We start from the raw sequence: 15,672 nt of genomic DNA, 5'->3' as shown, positions 1-15,672 counted from the left end.
TCACATTTTTAATTTAATAACAAGCAAAGGGGCAGAGTTAATTTTTCATTGAATGATTATGATGATTAACAATAAAAAAAAAAAAAAAAAAAAAATTGGGCCCACAATAAACAATAAATGGCTATTTGATAATGAATGGCAAATTGAATATAATTCAAAAATGGAAAAACTTCTCCAACAATCCTGACCAATAATGTGTTAATTATTAGATGATATAAATGAATATGCCTCGAGTAGACTTCGAAAAAACTTATAACATATATAATGCAAGCGAATTCACTCTCTTGACAAGAAGAAAGTGCAAATAATTTCAATTTTGGGTAATTGCCGGCAAATTCGCGCGCTTATTGTCTACATCGCGTGGAGCGTAAGTTAAATCTGAAAAAAAAAATGACCCTCGTAGACTACACGTATTCCAATAATCAGCCTTGCAACACAAACAAACTCAATCACCGATTTGTTAAATATATTTTGCAGAGGCGTCAAGTCGGTCGAAGTGCGAACTGACGAAGAGGATGGCGTGCCATACGTCCTCATGCAGGATCCCACTGCAGCAGAAATAACGTTCGTCAGGGCGCCCTGCCCAAGCAAACAAGTCATGTACGTCCGCTGCACCGATCTAGGTAACTCAAGCACTGACAAATTTTAAATTGCACTCATTAAATGAATAATCCTGTCCTTGATGAGACGTCACTTAATTGCGACGATTCTTGCCATATGGAAATGTCTGGCCTTGGTGCGTACGGAAGCAATTAATTTACTCGCCCTGGTCAAATGCTGGTCTCACTCGGTTCTACGGTGACGCTTTGATGACGATCCGATGTCAAAATCATGATTTCGATTAGTTTCGGACGAGTCAAACGATAAATGGGTATATCAAGTCGGATTCGCCGTTACGTCGAGAGCTTTTTCTACCGATTTAGAATTTGGCCGAAGCCAGGCATATCCACCAAGCTACTCCTAATAAACTCTGGACCAAAGATTTTTCAATTTTATGACAATGATCTCTGCTATTCTAAATCGCTTAAACTATCGATGACCTCCTCTTGACAAACTTGACAAACACATCAAGCCGAATCATCGACAGGTTACCTGCCAATGCTTAATTTAATTGCCTATTAGATTGAAGGGATTACTGGAGTTATTGGGATTATCGGGGATGGCATATCTCGTGAAATTAACGCAAAGAAAGCTTAATTTCAATACGAAATGGCAGAATTCCGCTCGAACATTAGCAGGCAATAAATTTAGTTTGTGGGTGCATTCATCGAGGATTTATCATTGCCCCGAAGCTGTTCCGCTTTGGACTTGATAAAAGCGGCTAAACTATGGGCTGTAGGTGGGCCAGCCCCGACGTCGCGCTCGCGTAATGTCACCAGCTTCCCCTTACCCATATACCCCCGACCATACAGGCATAGCATTAATAATGTACAGGGCCGTGTGGTGTCAACCGTCCCAAAACGTAAATGCCCTTTAAGAGGAGAGAATCGTCCATCCAGCTCATTCGCCTATTTACGGGTCGTTTATTCATGCCACTATCCTGTACGTTCACAGCATGCGGCATCCAGGGGATCCGTAGCAAGAGCAGCCCCGGAGCGAGTAAGAGCCTGGGTAAAATCTCCGGGCCGGGCGACTGGCCCTGGCACGTGGCCCTCCTCAAAGAGGACAACCACGTATGCGACGCGACGCTCGTTGCCTCCGCCTGGCTCCTCACCACCGCCTCCTGCTTTCAAGGGTGAGTCCAACCGCTGCTTAGTGGCACCTCGCACACCTCTCGCCCCGAGTCCTTTTAACCACCGCGTTCAATGCGCTGGAATTCCGTGGCTCATTGTCAGAGCACGAGAAGACCATTGTCCCGTAATCAACGTGCCCTTTTACACTAAAGCTTTTACACTTGGTTTTTCACAGTCTCTAGTGATTCGCCAAAATTTCCAATAAGCGGGCGTTTTAGTGCCCCGACATATAAAATATCTTTATACTCGGAAAACATTGCAAGTACGTTTTAACGCTAACGATAGACAAGTCGCGCCTTGCCAATTTGAATCGCACTGTGCATTTAATATGCGCAAGACCGTGTTTGGGTGAGCGAATTACGGCAATTCTAATATAACTAGGCTGTAAATTATTTTGAGCGACGATCACTTTGTACGACGATGTGCTCGGTTTATGCAAATGGCAAACCCCAGTCAGGTGATTATTAATTTCGGACTCGGCCATTCGACATGCTAATTTACAATATCGTGCGATTATTTCCACGTATAAATGCTTATTTCATTGGTTTAAGTAGCTGGGGCTTTGCGCTGCAATGAAAGTGCCGCGATTGGAGTTGAGTGTAAACTGTTGCAGGAGCCGCGGTATCGATTGTAAAAGCACGGCCGCCATTAGAAAGTACGTGAACAACGTGGGGAATACGAGGGTAGAGCAAGAGATTTACAAATTATTCATAATCGAAAAGCCATGCCACTCTAAAGGCATCTTTTGAGGCGGTAATTTTCAAAAGAGCCGCGAGAAATCTCGTTTTAGGAAAACTTGGTGCGGTGTTGTGTGGTGAGTCGTGGCGATTGGGGAGGAGATGGAAGGGAGACGATTTCTGTTGGTCTATAAGTGAAGGTGGTTCCTTTGAACCCTTGTTACTTGCTGGAGCAAAATATACGGGAAAATGCCGGTGAAGATACGAGGGAATAAAAAGGCTCGAAACAATTTGCTAGTTTGACGATGATGATCAAGCCATTTATCAGCTATCGCGGTCCAAATTTTTTCTGTATCAGCCCATCGAGTCGCAATGACTATAATCATCCATATTCTCAAATGACTACAGACCCTTACATTTGAGCAGATTATAAGATTGATACACGATCCTATATTACGTCTTAAAGTTTTATAAAAGGTGGGAAAAAAAAAAAAAAAAAAAAAAAATAGGGAAAAAAATGATTAATTTATTCGAGAAAATAGCTAATTTTTCTAACTATCAGCGGCACTAGTTTTTCAAATTATTCTCATTTTACACGAAATTATGTTAATATGAATGTACTTTACGCTCTCAGTTCTGATAAAGAAAGTTTGTAGATCATTTGCATATCGAAAAAGCAATTAGATATATTCATAAAATACGCAATTGAAAGCTGTACAATAATTGTTGAAACGTATATCACTCAAATGAAAATCATTATTAAAAACCATTATTGGAAGACCTTTAATCACGATTGTCGATTGAACAACGTGTCGGGAGAAGAAATGTGCAAAAAGGAAAAAAAAGAGAGAGAGAAGCACAAAATTTTACGTTAAAAATAATGGCATTTGGATAAACATTGAATCAATGACACGTGAAAGGTCAACTTTATGAAAAACAAAACAACAGCAAATATAAGAAAAATAATAATAATTATAATGGTTTTCATTACTTGTTGGCCAAAATCAGAGACTGAATGATTAAAGAATCATCATTTCGTTATCCCGTGTATTCGAAAGCAGAATTCTCGAGTTCGAGTATGATGTCCGTGACATAACTTAGCATTGTCATTATACTCTCGTAATTGATTGTCTGTCGGGTAAAATGAGTATTATTTAGAGGGTAAATAAAATAAATATCGTGCTGGCTAGGCAGTTTAAATTTAAAAAGAAAAAAAAACGCTCGAAGCCATAGTGTAATTTTCTTTAATTTTTTTGTTATTTTTTGTTATTTTTGTTTTTTGTTTTTATTTAACGTATTATGAAACTAACTGTATATGTAAGATTGATATCTTAATGTAAGATCGATGTATGAAAGCTGACGGACAAGCAATATTACGTTCGCACTCGACTGGACATAATTAATTACGAGCAAGCAAATGGATCGTTATCTCCTCTATTCCTTTCTACGGCTGATTATTAATAAAATAACATAATCTCCCTTCCAAATACTTTCCAATATTTCAATTACAATTAAACCAATCGGCGTTACATAACGTACTTATCTGCATTTAACGAGAACGGGCCCTTCTGTCTCGAGAATTAAACATTCGAATAGTCCGCCGATCCGTCGATATCACCTCTAATCGAATAAAACAGCCTGTTTATATTATAACTGATTACGCTGACAATTTACATACATTATAGTAAAAATACACGCATATAAATGCACATATAAAATATTCAAATATTGCAAGTTATGTAATTGCATAAAGTTCTTATTAAAGGTTTTCGAATGGCCTTATCGATAGGCGAGGTAGAATTTGAAAAGTTGGGAGAATATTATTGATTCCTATGAGACTAACTCTTACAAGAAATAAGTTACGAATGAAAGTCTTTAATAAATTTCTCAAATCCTTGTCCCAGTGTAAAGAACACAATCTAAGATCAAAATAAGTAAGTATGTGCCGGCTAGTGCTTATAGAACTCCTCTACAAACAGCACAAACAAACAAACTCGCGCTCACGCACGCTTGTATAACTACGTATATGTTATCGATTACGGAAGTAGCGAATTCGCAAATTGCGAGGGAGCAAGAGCCCTGAGTGTCCTTGCGTCTAGCGAGCGAGCTATTTAAGCCCTTAGTGATCGATGCTCGCGTGCCGTTTACGGGTCGTTTATCGCAAAGGATCGTTTTTGCGAAGGTTAGATGATGAGATGATTGTGAATGCGCAGGCAGCCGAAGGCCGAGTGGTCGGCGAGGCTGGGCGCCGTCAGGCTGAGCAGCAGCTCACCTTGGGAACAGGAGCGCTGGATAGTGGGGATGGTGAAGTCGCCTGTCGAGGGTAGCAGTCTCGTGCTTCTGAAGATGGACCGTCCGATCACGGCCTTCTCGGACTTTGTGCGACCGGTTTGCCTGCCGTCCGGGGGCCCCGCGAGCAACGACACCCACTGCAATACCCTTGGCTGGGCCAAAAACCGTAAGTAGAGTACCGCCGAGTGGGGAGTTGGTGCCCGAGGTCTTGATGCAACGCCCGGAGTCGTAATGGTGCGAGGAGTCGCGTCTGATGGTGAAACTAAGATTGTAATGCCGGTAGTTAAGGGGAGGAAAATCTCAGTTTGGATAGAATGTACTTGGAGGCTTGGGATGATTTTGCTCGGGAATTGAGGCATATTCGTGGAATTTTCCGTGGGTAATTTTGCCTCGAGTGTTGGTCGGTATTTGTGCGATTTTTCATTGTGCGCTTGGGCGGTCGGAAATATTTGGAATAGCGAGCCACGGATTTTTCCAAAAGCTGGGATTAAGCGTCGTAAGTAAGCGGGTAAGGAACTAATTATATTACGAAATAGATTCGAGAGAATTTTTCGCACTCGAATTCAAACTTGTGTACAAAAAGTTTTCGCGAGTTTATTTTCTTTATGTCTCGTATATTATTCGTATATTCGCACGTTGCACGACTGGTTGGGGGGCGGGAGGAGGGGGGAGGGAGTTGTTTAAATTAAGAGTAATCTTGGATTTGCATTAACTAAAAGTTTTACATGGCTTGAATTTTTCAATGTGCAAAAAAAAAATATATATATATATATATATATTATAAAGAAAACTTAATATAAAGTTATGATTAGTTTTTGAAAAATACTGCGGAAGGAATGATTTTATTAGCCTAAGAGACAAAATTGTATCGAATTTAATAAAAGAAAAAAGAAAAAATGAGTTTATTACTATTTTTCATGCTGCAATTCAGATTCAAAATTAAGATATTTTTAATTTACTGAAGTATTTTTAAATATAATTCTTTCTCCTTACAACTATATACATACTACAAAAAGTCTCTTTTACACACTCCATTTTTCTAATTTCATTAAAAAATTTCATATTAATGGATATTTCATGAACAAAAATTCTCGTTTCTTTTATTTATTTATTTTGTTATTATTTTGTCCATTATTGTGTTGATTCTTTTTTTTTTTTTTTGAAAAAAAAAAAAAAAAAAAAAAAAAAATAAATAAAGTAACGCTATAAATGAAAATCCCTTGAATTTTTCTCTACATAATTCTCATACGTAAAGTTAGTCATTTCTTTATTAATTTATTCATTTTTTTTTTATTGATAATTGCTTAAAAATAATTGAATTACTTTAAACCTGCATTTTGACTATTTCTTGTATCTTTCGTATTTCGTTGCCTTGTTGTGCCTTTCTTCTTTTATTTTTAATCTGTCAATACAATAAATTTCCATAGTTCTTTAAACATGCACTCGAGTAAAATATGTTTTTCGAGTTGAAAATATGTATCGAGTAAAATAGATTGTTTATAAAGCCAAACGCAAATGCATTAGAGGAAATTAACCGATTATTTTATTTTTTTTTCCTTTTTTTCTCTCTTTTATATATATATATATATATATATATATATATATATATATATATTTCTGAAATTTGAATACACATAAATAATATTCTACGAAGTTTCGCGTAAAGTTATATAATATTTATAACTGATATATATATATATATATAATGTACATCTTTTCTTTTTTTTTCCTATTCACAGGTGATTTATTACAAAGAGTTCAGTTAAGGTACAATGCAATGGAAAAATGTGAAAATGTTAGTATAGCTTCGGTAAACAGCGTTTGCACTGAAGCTGTTTATCCAACCGACGATTGTACAGTGAGTATCGAATTAATTATTTTCTAGTTTCAAAATCAAATAGATAATTAATTTGTGTGATTCTCTCATTTATACCTGTAATTTTTAATTACTTATCGACTTTGTAGAAATTTTGACCAATGCACAGCGCGTACAACAATATCAGCATTGCGCATAAGTAAACGTCTCGGAACTTATAATTACCGTTATTACTCCAAATAGAGAAAATCCTTTAAATAATAATACCTCGTCGAATTTTGTACGCCCGTTTATTACTAGCAGATTTTTGTAAAGCGTTGATTTTTGTCGCCGCTACTTTTTATAATTTCATGTCTTTCAAGTACCGCCGTCACTTGTTGACGAAACACACGTAAACAGTTTATATGAGAAATGGTACTACTATGTAGTTAAAGACGTATAAACTAATATTACACCGAAAGGCGTCCAATGAATTCCTAACGGCATAGAAAAACATTAAAAAACCAATCTTGTTTCTATGCAAATTCGTATGGACTGGAGCTGAGTGAATGGCATTTGCTACGCAATATAAACTGTATACAGTGTGCGCATACTGTTTTTGAACTATTTTTGCAAATCGAGCGCTTATTCAAATTCAAAAATATATGATTTGTGATGTTGGTTCCGTCCCCGTTCCCCATCCAGTATCCATTATCTATCGTATTTTTTCTTTTTTGCAAATTATCACTATGGACAATGATATTAACGGTTAGATATCGAGTATTATTATTACCACGACGAACGGTCATTCTGATAAATGAAGAAACGAAATCTAAATAGTTGCATCTTGCTCTTACACGTGTTATTTAACTTTGGTACTTTAAGAAATGAAATATTCCAATGCGGTCGTCGTGTACACGAGATTTTATCGAGACACAATACCGTCGCCAATGACTATAGCGATCGTTGCTATGCGATCGCAATTACCGCCAGACGCAATGCCTTTGAAGATGGTAGTATTGTCCGCGTAAAACTTGGTATCTCATGAATTGCATGCACTAGAGATTCGGTTGAGTGAGTTACGTCGGTTTTATTTTAAAGAGCGGAAATTTATACGGTAAAGTTCTCGTAGCTTGCAATGGCCCCAAGAAATGTTGTAAAACTTTCTTGTTTATCCAATTATAATTTAATAAGAAATAGGAAATTTATTTTTTTTTGTTTTTTTTAACTTTGCTCTATATAGTATTTATTTAAAAAAAAAAAAAAAAAAAAAAAACGAAAAAGAATAATAAAAAAAAATATCACGTTCTATATATACTTTGATTGCCAGAATTTCGATAAATTGATTAATTTTAACTATTTAATACTTAATTTATTAATGATATTGTACTACATTCATAAGCATTGATAAGTAAAAATTGTAGCAAAACTTTATTAACGAAGCATATAGTGACTTGCCTTAACAATTATTTGGATAGATTGTTAATTGTCCAACAGGCTGTAGAAATCGATAAATGGCACGAGCTTTTCGACTATACATTACGTGCGTCACAGAAAATAAAAAATTGCACAACATTATTTTATGGTCTATGATAGTAACGATTATCCTAAAATATCCATACAGAGTACCAAGATATTAAATCAAAATTAAAAAAGTAATCACAAAAATTTTCTCTATAGGTAAATAATATAAATTGGCATTATTATAATTGATATTATAATTATAAACTCAGACGAACAAAGTTTCCATTGATAATCAAAACTTGTAACAAAAAAAAAAAAAAAAAAAAAAAAAAAAAAACGAATCTCACCATCTTAAAAACTAAATTGAGTATTCTTTTGTTTGTTCCAATTCAATTAAAACATTATACGTAGCGCCGTAAATGATATAAAAGAAATAAAATCTGTAAAATGGAAACTTATCAAAATCATCTATATTAAAGATTCTCAATTTATAAATTTATAACAATTATAACTATTATACTTTCCATACTTTTACTTCTTTCCTCCTATATTATTTCAATAAAGTCTAGTTATTTTACAAATGCAATAACAACTGTTTAGCAACGTACAAAACTATATATAATTATTGCTTAAAGGTTTATTTACTGAAGAATTATTTTAGCGATAAAATGCGAATATTGAATATTTTCGACTATCGTTGCAATAAGCTTCTAAATTCTTTATGTATTTCAATTTTATGTCACGTATATAGATAAATCGTTAACGATAAACTTTACGTCCATCTTTTTATGAACTTGAAAACTACCTCTTATTCCATTTTGACGCATATAGATTTTTCATTAACAGTATTTATTTCAAAATAAGAGCATTTTATATAAATAAATGGAAATTGCGATAAATATTAAATACATTTTATTAAAGTATATCCAATGATGAATCGTAGTGAAAAAACAAAAAAAGAAGAAGAAAACTTCGATTATACTTGTAATATTCTATTAAAATAACAATGGAATCAAAGTATTGTCATTTTGTCCAGTATTATAAAATTTAAAGTACGAGTAAAAATGATTTTCTAAATAAAAAAAGATAATGGTTGTATTATTAATCATTAACTTAATTAAACGCTATTATATATATACATATATATATATATATACACACACACACACACACACACACACACACACACACACACTTTTTTATTCAACTTGAAAGAATTTCTATAAATTAAATATGTAAAGACAGGCATAATCGATAAATTTCATTAAAAGATTCACGAGCTTTTGATTAACAGCTGGAAGTTTGGAATAACATGTAATGAAAGTATTGCAAATTAATTACTCATAAAGTATCTCATTAACTTTGTACGTGATAAATGTTAGCATATCGAATTCTATTAGCCGTCTTTTAAACGTATTTAACAATTACATGTATTATTTTATAATTTCATCGTAATGTTTTTTGCAATTGGTAAAAGCAAATCAGATCTTTAAACGTTTATAAAAATCGCGTTATTAGGTCGTGTGAAAAAAACTATTTTTTGAGAAATCTTTATCTCTGAAAGCCGTGGTGCAGTATTTTTTTAATTTGCCATTATTTAGTAGGCATCGCGAATTTTACGCTAGTAATTGAAAAATACTTTTTAAATTTATTTTAAAAAATCCAAGAAAATTCAACATAAAAAAAAAACTATAATAATTTCCTACCATACAATTTAATAAAAAAATTTTTAATGTTCGTGCTATAAGACTGCGGAAGGATGCATAATAACGACAAAAGAGATAATAACAAAAAAAAAAAAAAAAAAGTTCAAGCAAAAGTGAAACGTATTTTTGAAATCGGAACGTGAAAAGCAATAGAAAAATATATATTAAAAATATTTGATAATCATTCAAAATGTGTCAACTTTACATAGAATATTCTTTAGTAAAAAGAAAACTCCAAGCTAACTTGAAATATAAATGTCTTATATTGTGTGAAACTACTTTAAGTTAATGTTAATGAATTAACTAAAGTATTACTTGTTTTAGCATATGGAAAATTTTTTAAGAATAAGGCTTTCAAGCTAAATTTATTTGTTTTGTCGATGAATTTTCTCTTTACTCGATAAGTTCTCATAATTAAAGTAGTATGGCGAGCTATTAAAGACATGAGAAAGATGTACGGCACGTTGTAGACTGGAAATTCCCAACCACAAAATTTAGTGCACAACGCTCGTCAATACACACTTACAATTGAGAGAGAAACGAACTTCTTGCCGTATAATAAAACAATTCGAAATGTGGTAATAGTTTTTATAGTATTTAATTGCATTAAGCATCACAGTTGTAAAAGAGTACGGGAAGTACGGTGAAGAGAAAGCAAAATGTAAATAAAATAAATAATGCGTAAGTTCATTGCTTAAAATATAAATATTACGTAATTAGCGGATTGATAATTTGGGAGCTTTGATTGAATTATGCTTAAGTCATTTTGTCTTGTTATGAACTTTCACTTTTTACTGACGTTCTTACGTTAACATCAAGGCTTTTCCACACTGGTGACTGGGCTCACATTTGGCTTCGAGCGAATTTTCTCGTATTAAGACTTTTGAATTAAGAAAGTTACAAAATTAGTTGATACTCTTTCTATTCTCTCGTATATCGCGAATAAGTTGCTCAGTGGGATTTCATACACAAATGGATGCAGATTCGGTAGCGTAAGTTAGAAACTTTCAAACAAAAGTCAGAGCACCGGCACAATGATTTAAAATATAAGAATGAACATTATTATTAGATTAGATTAAAGTTTGACATTATTGAACATTAGCTGTTATCTAAATTAACTTTTCAAATTAAATCTACGGCCTCTCTCTCTCTCTCTCTCTCTCTCTCTCTCTCTATGTGTGTGTGTGTGTGTGTGCGCGCGCGCGCGCTCGCCCCTGCGTATACAAAGTATATATCAAACCGTTCTCCAAATTGAATGCTTTATACGTTTTGTGGAAATCTATGTATTGTAAGGAGAAGCTACATAAACTATACAAAGACAGTGTTAAAAATGAATTTCGAAGGACTCGTCGTATAGATGGATATACGTTATATTCAGGAAATTATACGAAAGTGTATTCCATTAATGTTGTCTCTAGTCCATTCGTTTTAATTAATTCAATTGATGTTTTCCACATTATTAAGATAAAATTTCATCAACAAAATATTCAAATTTCATTGAACTGCTCTTCTCATCATACTTGTAAATTTACTTTTCCTTTAATATACCAGCAATTCATTTTTAGAAATAAAAGTGATATTTGTCAATTTCAATTCAAAACAAAACTTATTCTCCTTACCGAAGCTTATGCTTTATTCATCGATAGAAAGTTTGTATTATTCTATCGTCACACAACGAAGACACAAATATTACATAAGATATTTTTTTCAATATTCAAAGTTTGTTTTGTATAAATATATGTATTAACAACAGATGTATCGGTAATTGTAAAAAATATCATGAAATTTTAAACATGAGAAACGAATATATAGATATACATTTATTTATTTATTTATTTAAAATGAAAATAACGCGATTCAATGTAGATAATTGAAACGTTAAATTAAAATTAATATTTCTATTAATTACCATATCTGAAGCTTAACTAAAATACGCAGAGTACAAGGATAAAATGCACAGTACGATAGAAATGTAAAAAATATAATAATAAATTTTTATATAAATTCTGTGAAATTATCTGTTAGTTATAACAATATTTAAATAAATCTACATTGAATATAATGCCAATTGCTTAGTAGTTTGCTTATCACAATTCCGATAACCGAACTGATAATAAAACCTGCAAAAGCATACATTAGTAAAAATATGTGAAAGTAATTCTTTAAAACTCTTAGGCTATAAAAAAAAAAATTAAACAAAAAACAGCATGAAATTAAATTTTATTATTAAATTTAAATGCAGTATATTATTAATTACAATATTATATTGTTCTTACCTAAAAATTTATCTTGTAAAAAGATAATGAAAGTTATTATACATCGTTTATTTTATAAAATTATTAGAAAAGTACTTATTTTATATGCTATTCTTGCTACAAGTTCTATGGTTTTTATAAATCTTTTTTATTTTTGTTTTTGTTTTTGTTTAATACATTCGCAATCAAATATACACAATTGTATAAAAAAGTTTAACAATAATTGTTTTAAAAACTTTTATACTTAATTGAATATAAATCAATATCATTTTTAAATAAAGTATTCTATTTTTTATCCACGGTAAAGTTTTTTCGGAGTAAAGTTTATTCATTGTATACTTTTTCACTCTTCCGCGTGCTGTTGTATGTTGAAAAATGCTTAATGTAAATAAATATTTCGGTATTATTAAATGAAATAGTTAACTTTTTTTTGGAAGGTCAAAGATTTAAATATTAGATGTTATTAAAATTGCTGTAACTTTTTCTCATGAAAATGAAAACAAATGAATTTTCTACGACAAATTAATCATACTATTTTAATTAAATTCATAAAATATTTAAAAGTATTCTATTTATAGATCTCGCGCACATATCTAAGTTTTTTTTTTTTTTTTTTTTTTTCTTTTTTTTTTCTTTTTTTTTTTTTTTATTTTAATCAATCTTTTGTAAAGTACTATATGATGTATATATATATATATATATATATATATTTTTTTTGTCGAGAAGATATTACTTAGGTAATTTATTTATTTATTTACTATAGAATGCATCGTATTAGCCAAGTTAATTAACGGTTACTCAGTGTATGGAAACTGAATATTGAATATTAAATTTGAAGCTTTTTGAATTTAAACTAGATAATTAATAAAAAGTGATAGCAAATAAATTTAATACACCGAAGACAAAAATCAATGTTATCGATAAAACTTTGTTGTTTAGCAGAAACTATCCTCAATGTATCAAAAGCATACATAGTTTAGATATTGCTACGTCCACTGGATAGAATGAATTTAGGGCTATCAAAGTAACGAGCAACGCTAAGATAGTTGTAGTATAAATTAAAACTCCGTTAATGAACTTGAATTGGTAAGCGAAGCTCTTATATTCATATTCGTATATTATGTCGTTTGTCGTTCAATTAGCCTTTGTAAGCGGCACGACTTATCCTATCCTGTAAATCACGCGCACAAATGTTATTTGATGCTCGTTCCTTTAAAACTGCTAATAATACTGTCGATTTAGCAAGCAAAGTATGTGAAATTTTGCCAAGCTCAGGCGGAATGTTAGAAAAAGCCAGAGGCTGGTGAATGGGCCTTGGGAATGTCGGAGTGCTTTGGAAGTTGACATGTGAGCTGCTTAATGTGTTGAACGCGGCCACAAGACAACACACACACACGGAGGCTGCTGAGAAAGATGGTCCGAGTAGTTTTTGGAGTCGCGAGATGCAGCCTCGTAGCCGGTTACTCCGGTACTGCAGACGCTATTGCGAATGCGACCGTACTGATTCCCGTTTCTGTTTCAGGAGGAGGAGGTCGCGGGCAGTCCTCTGCTCTGCCTCGAGGCTGACGGTCGTAGATGGAGTCTCGCGGGTGTCGGCAACTGGCGCATCGCCTGCTCCAAATCGGGAGCCGAGCGGCCGCGGCTCTACGACCAGGTCGCCTCCAATCTCGCCTGGATCAAGTCCACCGTCGGCTAATCGACTCGCCTGTCCACACGGATAACAATCCCTTATTATAGCGACGTCTCGATGCAGCTTGTACTCGGCGATGGTCAGGGCTTCTTCCTCCCACCGACGGCCGACGTTGCTGCTCGTTCGGTATAGGGCTACGATGGGACGGAGTGGTGGACGAGCGGTTGGATGGAGTTGGACGGCGGGGGGAGGGGGGTTGTGGTTCTGCTGGCGGCTCGGGCATACGAATCTGGTTTCCGAATCTCGTCTCTTTTGCTTTTTGCACTCGAGCTGCGGCTATTCGCGACTGCCTGCCGAAACCCATTTTATTTAAGCGAGTCGTCGAGGAGCCCAACTAACCGAAATGCAGACGGACGAACCGAACGTTTCTGACTTTACGAGTTTACGAAAATGTCGCGTGACGTAGGCGAGGTTGAATTGAAATTGGACGTGCTCTAACGATGCTTGCCTCAACGTCATGCGCCAAATAAACTTTGTTTGGACGTTCTACATTTATTCATTTGAAGCAGAGGGCCTTTAATAGTACTTGTTTAGGAATTTCCTCTCTTTTCGCGTTGATGCTTCGCGCGTACCTTTATGTATATTTTATTCTTGAATTACGCTAAGCTGCTAAATCCGCAATCTAGCACGTAAGTGAAGTAAAGTAAAGAGAATCTGTATGCGGCAGCAAACTAAATATTGTCGACAGTTTTGAGAAAAGAATTTCGAAGGAGAAAGCTGCCTTACGAAGTAAACAATGCCTTTGCCAGTCACTATAATGAATCGAGACGAATTGTGATACAAGATATTTCAATAATTCATTAAAATTTGGATGTCATAGCAACGTTATAAAAAATAATTGCATCGAACATAATGACTATTTTTACTTAATTGAAAGCACGACAATTGCTTTGATTTCACATCATTTTCCAAGCTGCTCCAACTGTTAATCCCAATTTTCATTCCGGTATTATTCTCACAAAATAATCAATTCGTACTTACGAAGGCTCAACATTTTATTTTATTTATGTCCAATTCAATATACTCGTTTATCGAATATCTGATTGAAATCGGAGCTTTTAATCAGAAATTCAATTTATACAACTTTATACATATGCCTACCCACACATATGTATATATTATATTTTCCTTTTAATGCATGAAATGCATGTAAGTTAGGTTTTCTCTAATAAATAGGTCTTTTGCCTCCGTCGTTAAGTAATTTTACTGCAATGAAACGTCGTGGGCCGGTTACTTTGCATTAAAATTATTGCAATGTATTTATTTACTTTGTAAAAATGTTCGCGCCTGATATAATAAGTAAAATGATATGTATGTTTAAGCCCATTAAATTCTAATGAGTCGTTCCATGCTCCCGATAAAATTGCCTTTGAAAATGTTTTACTTTTGCAAAAGTACTCTTGGCGCAAAATGTAAACCAACTATTTATTTTTATAAAAACGTTATAATGTAACATTTTTATTTTTTAATCATATACTCATGTATATTAAAAAGATAAAACAAGCAATTGTAGCAGACAAAAATGTAGACTATACAGAGTTATAGATTGTTCTAGATTAACAATAGCTACGAGGCATTAATATTTCAATTCATTTTCAGATTATTATCAGCAAAAAGTTTTAACTGATGAAGTAATTAAAAACGTTGATAGTGTTAAAATGTATTTGAAATTTAAATTTATATACCAGTCATCAATCTACTAAGTTTATACTCCGTCTCCGTTGAAAAAAAAAAATATATGTATATATATATATATTTATATATAAATATATATATATATATAGAGAGAGAGAGAGAGAGAGAGAGAGATAGATAGATAATATAGATAAAGTGTTCTCGGAGATAATAACCATGAAAATGGCTTGTTGTTTTTATTCCTCTAAAAGTATAACAAATTTATAAAAAAAAAAAAAAAAAAAAAAAAAAAAAAAAAAAAATAAGGTATAAAAATGTATACATAATGTATACAAAATGTATACATTTTTATATGACTATTAAAAATATTATTTTCACAAAGAGTGGATTGCATTTCAGAACTTTTAAAACTAAGAAATCTAAAT

General features: G+C 33.2%; 1 protein-coding gene across 2 annotated transcripts in view; it reads left to right on the top strand.

Moving 5' to 3' along the window:
• The window catches only part of LOC105367913 (atrial natriuretic peptide-converting enzyme), a 74,760-nt gene extending 60,958 nt beyond the window's left edge, over positions 1 to 13,802 (top strand). For both annotated transcript variants that reach the window (XM_011506768.1, XM_011506769.1), the window contains exons 9-13: positions 478 to 623; positions 1,555 to 1,735; positions 4,624 to 4,868; positions 6,442 to 6,560; positions 13,445 to 13,802. In XM_011506768.1, coding sequence (XP_011505070.1) covers positions 478 to 623; positions 1,555 to 1,735; positions 4,624 to 4,868; positions 6,442 to 6,560; positions 13,445 to 13,618 — 865 coding nt within the window. In that variant the 3' untranslated portion in view covers positions 13,619 to 13,802. The remainder of the gene's footprint in view (positions 1 to 477; positions 624 to 1,554; positions 1,736 to 4,623; positions 4,869 to 6,441; positions 6,561 to 13,444) is intronic.
• Positions 13,803 to 15,672: the final 1,870 nt, after the last annotated feature.

Source organism: Ceratosolen solmsi, unplaced genomic scaffold (assembly GCF_000503995.2).
Source record: "Ceratosolen solmsi marchali unplaced genomic scaffold, CerSol_1.0 scaffold6, whole genome shotgun sequence".
Lineage (NCBI taxonomy): Eukaryota > Metazoa > Arthropoda > Insecta > Hymenoptera > Agaonidae > Ceratosolen > Ceratosolen solmsi.
This window is presented reverse-complemented; position numbering and strand designations above follow the sequence as displayed.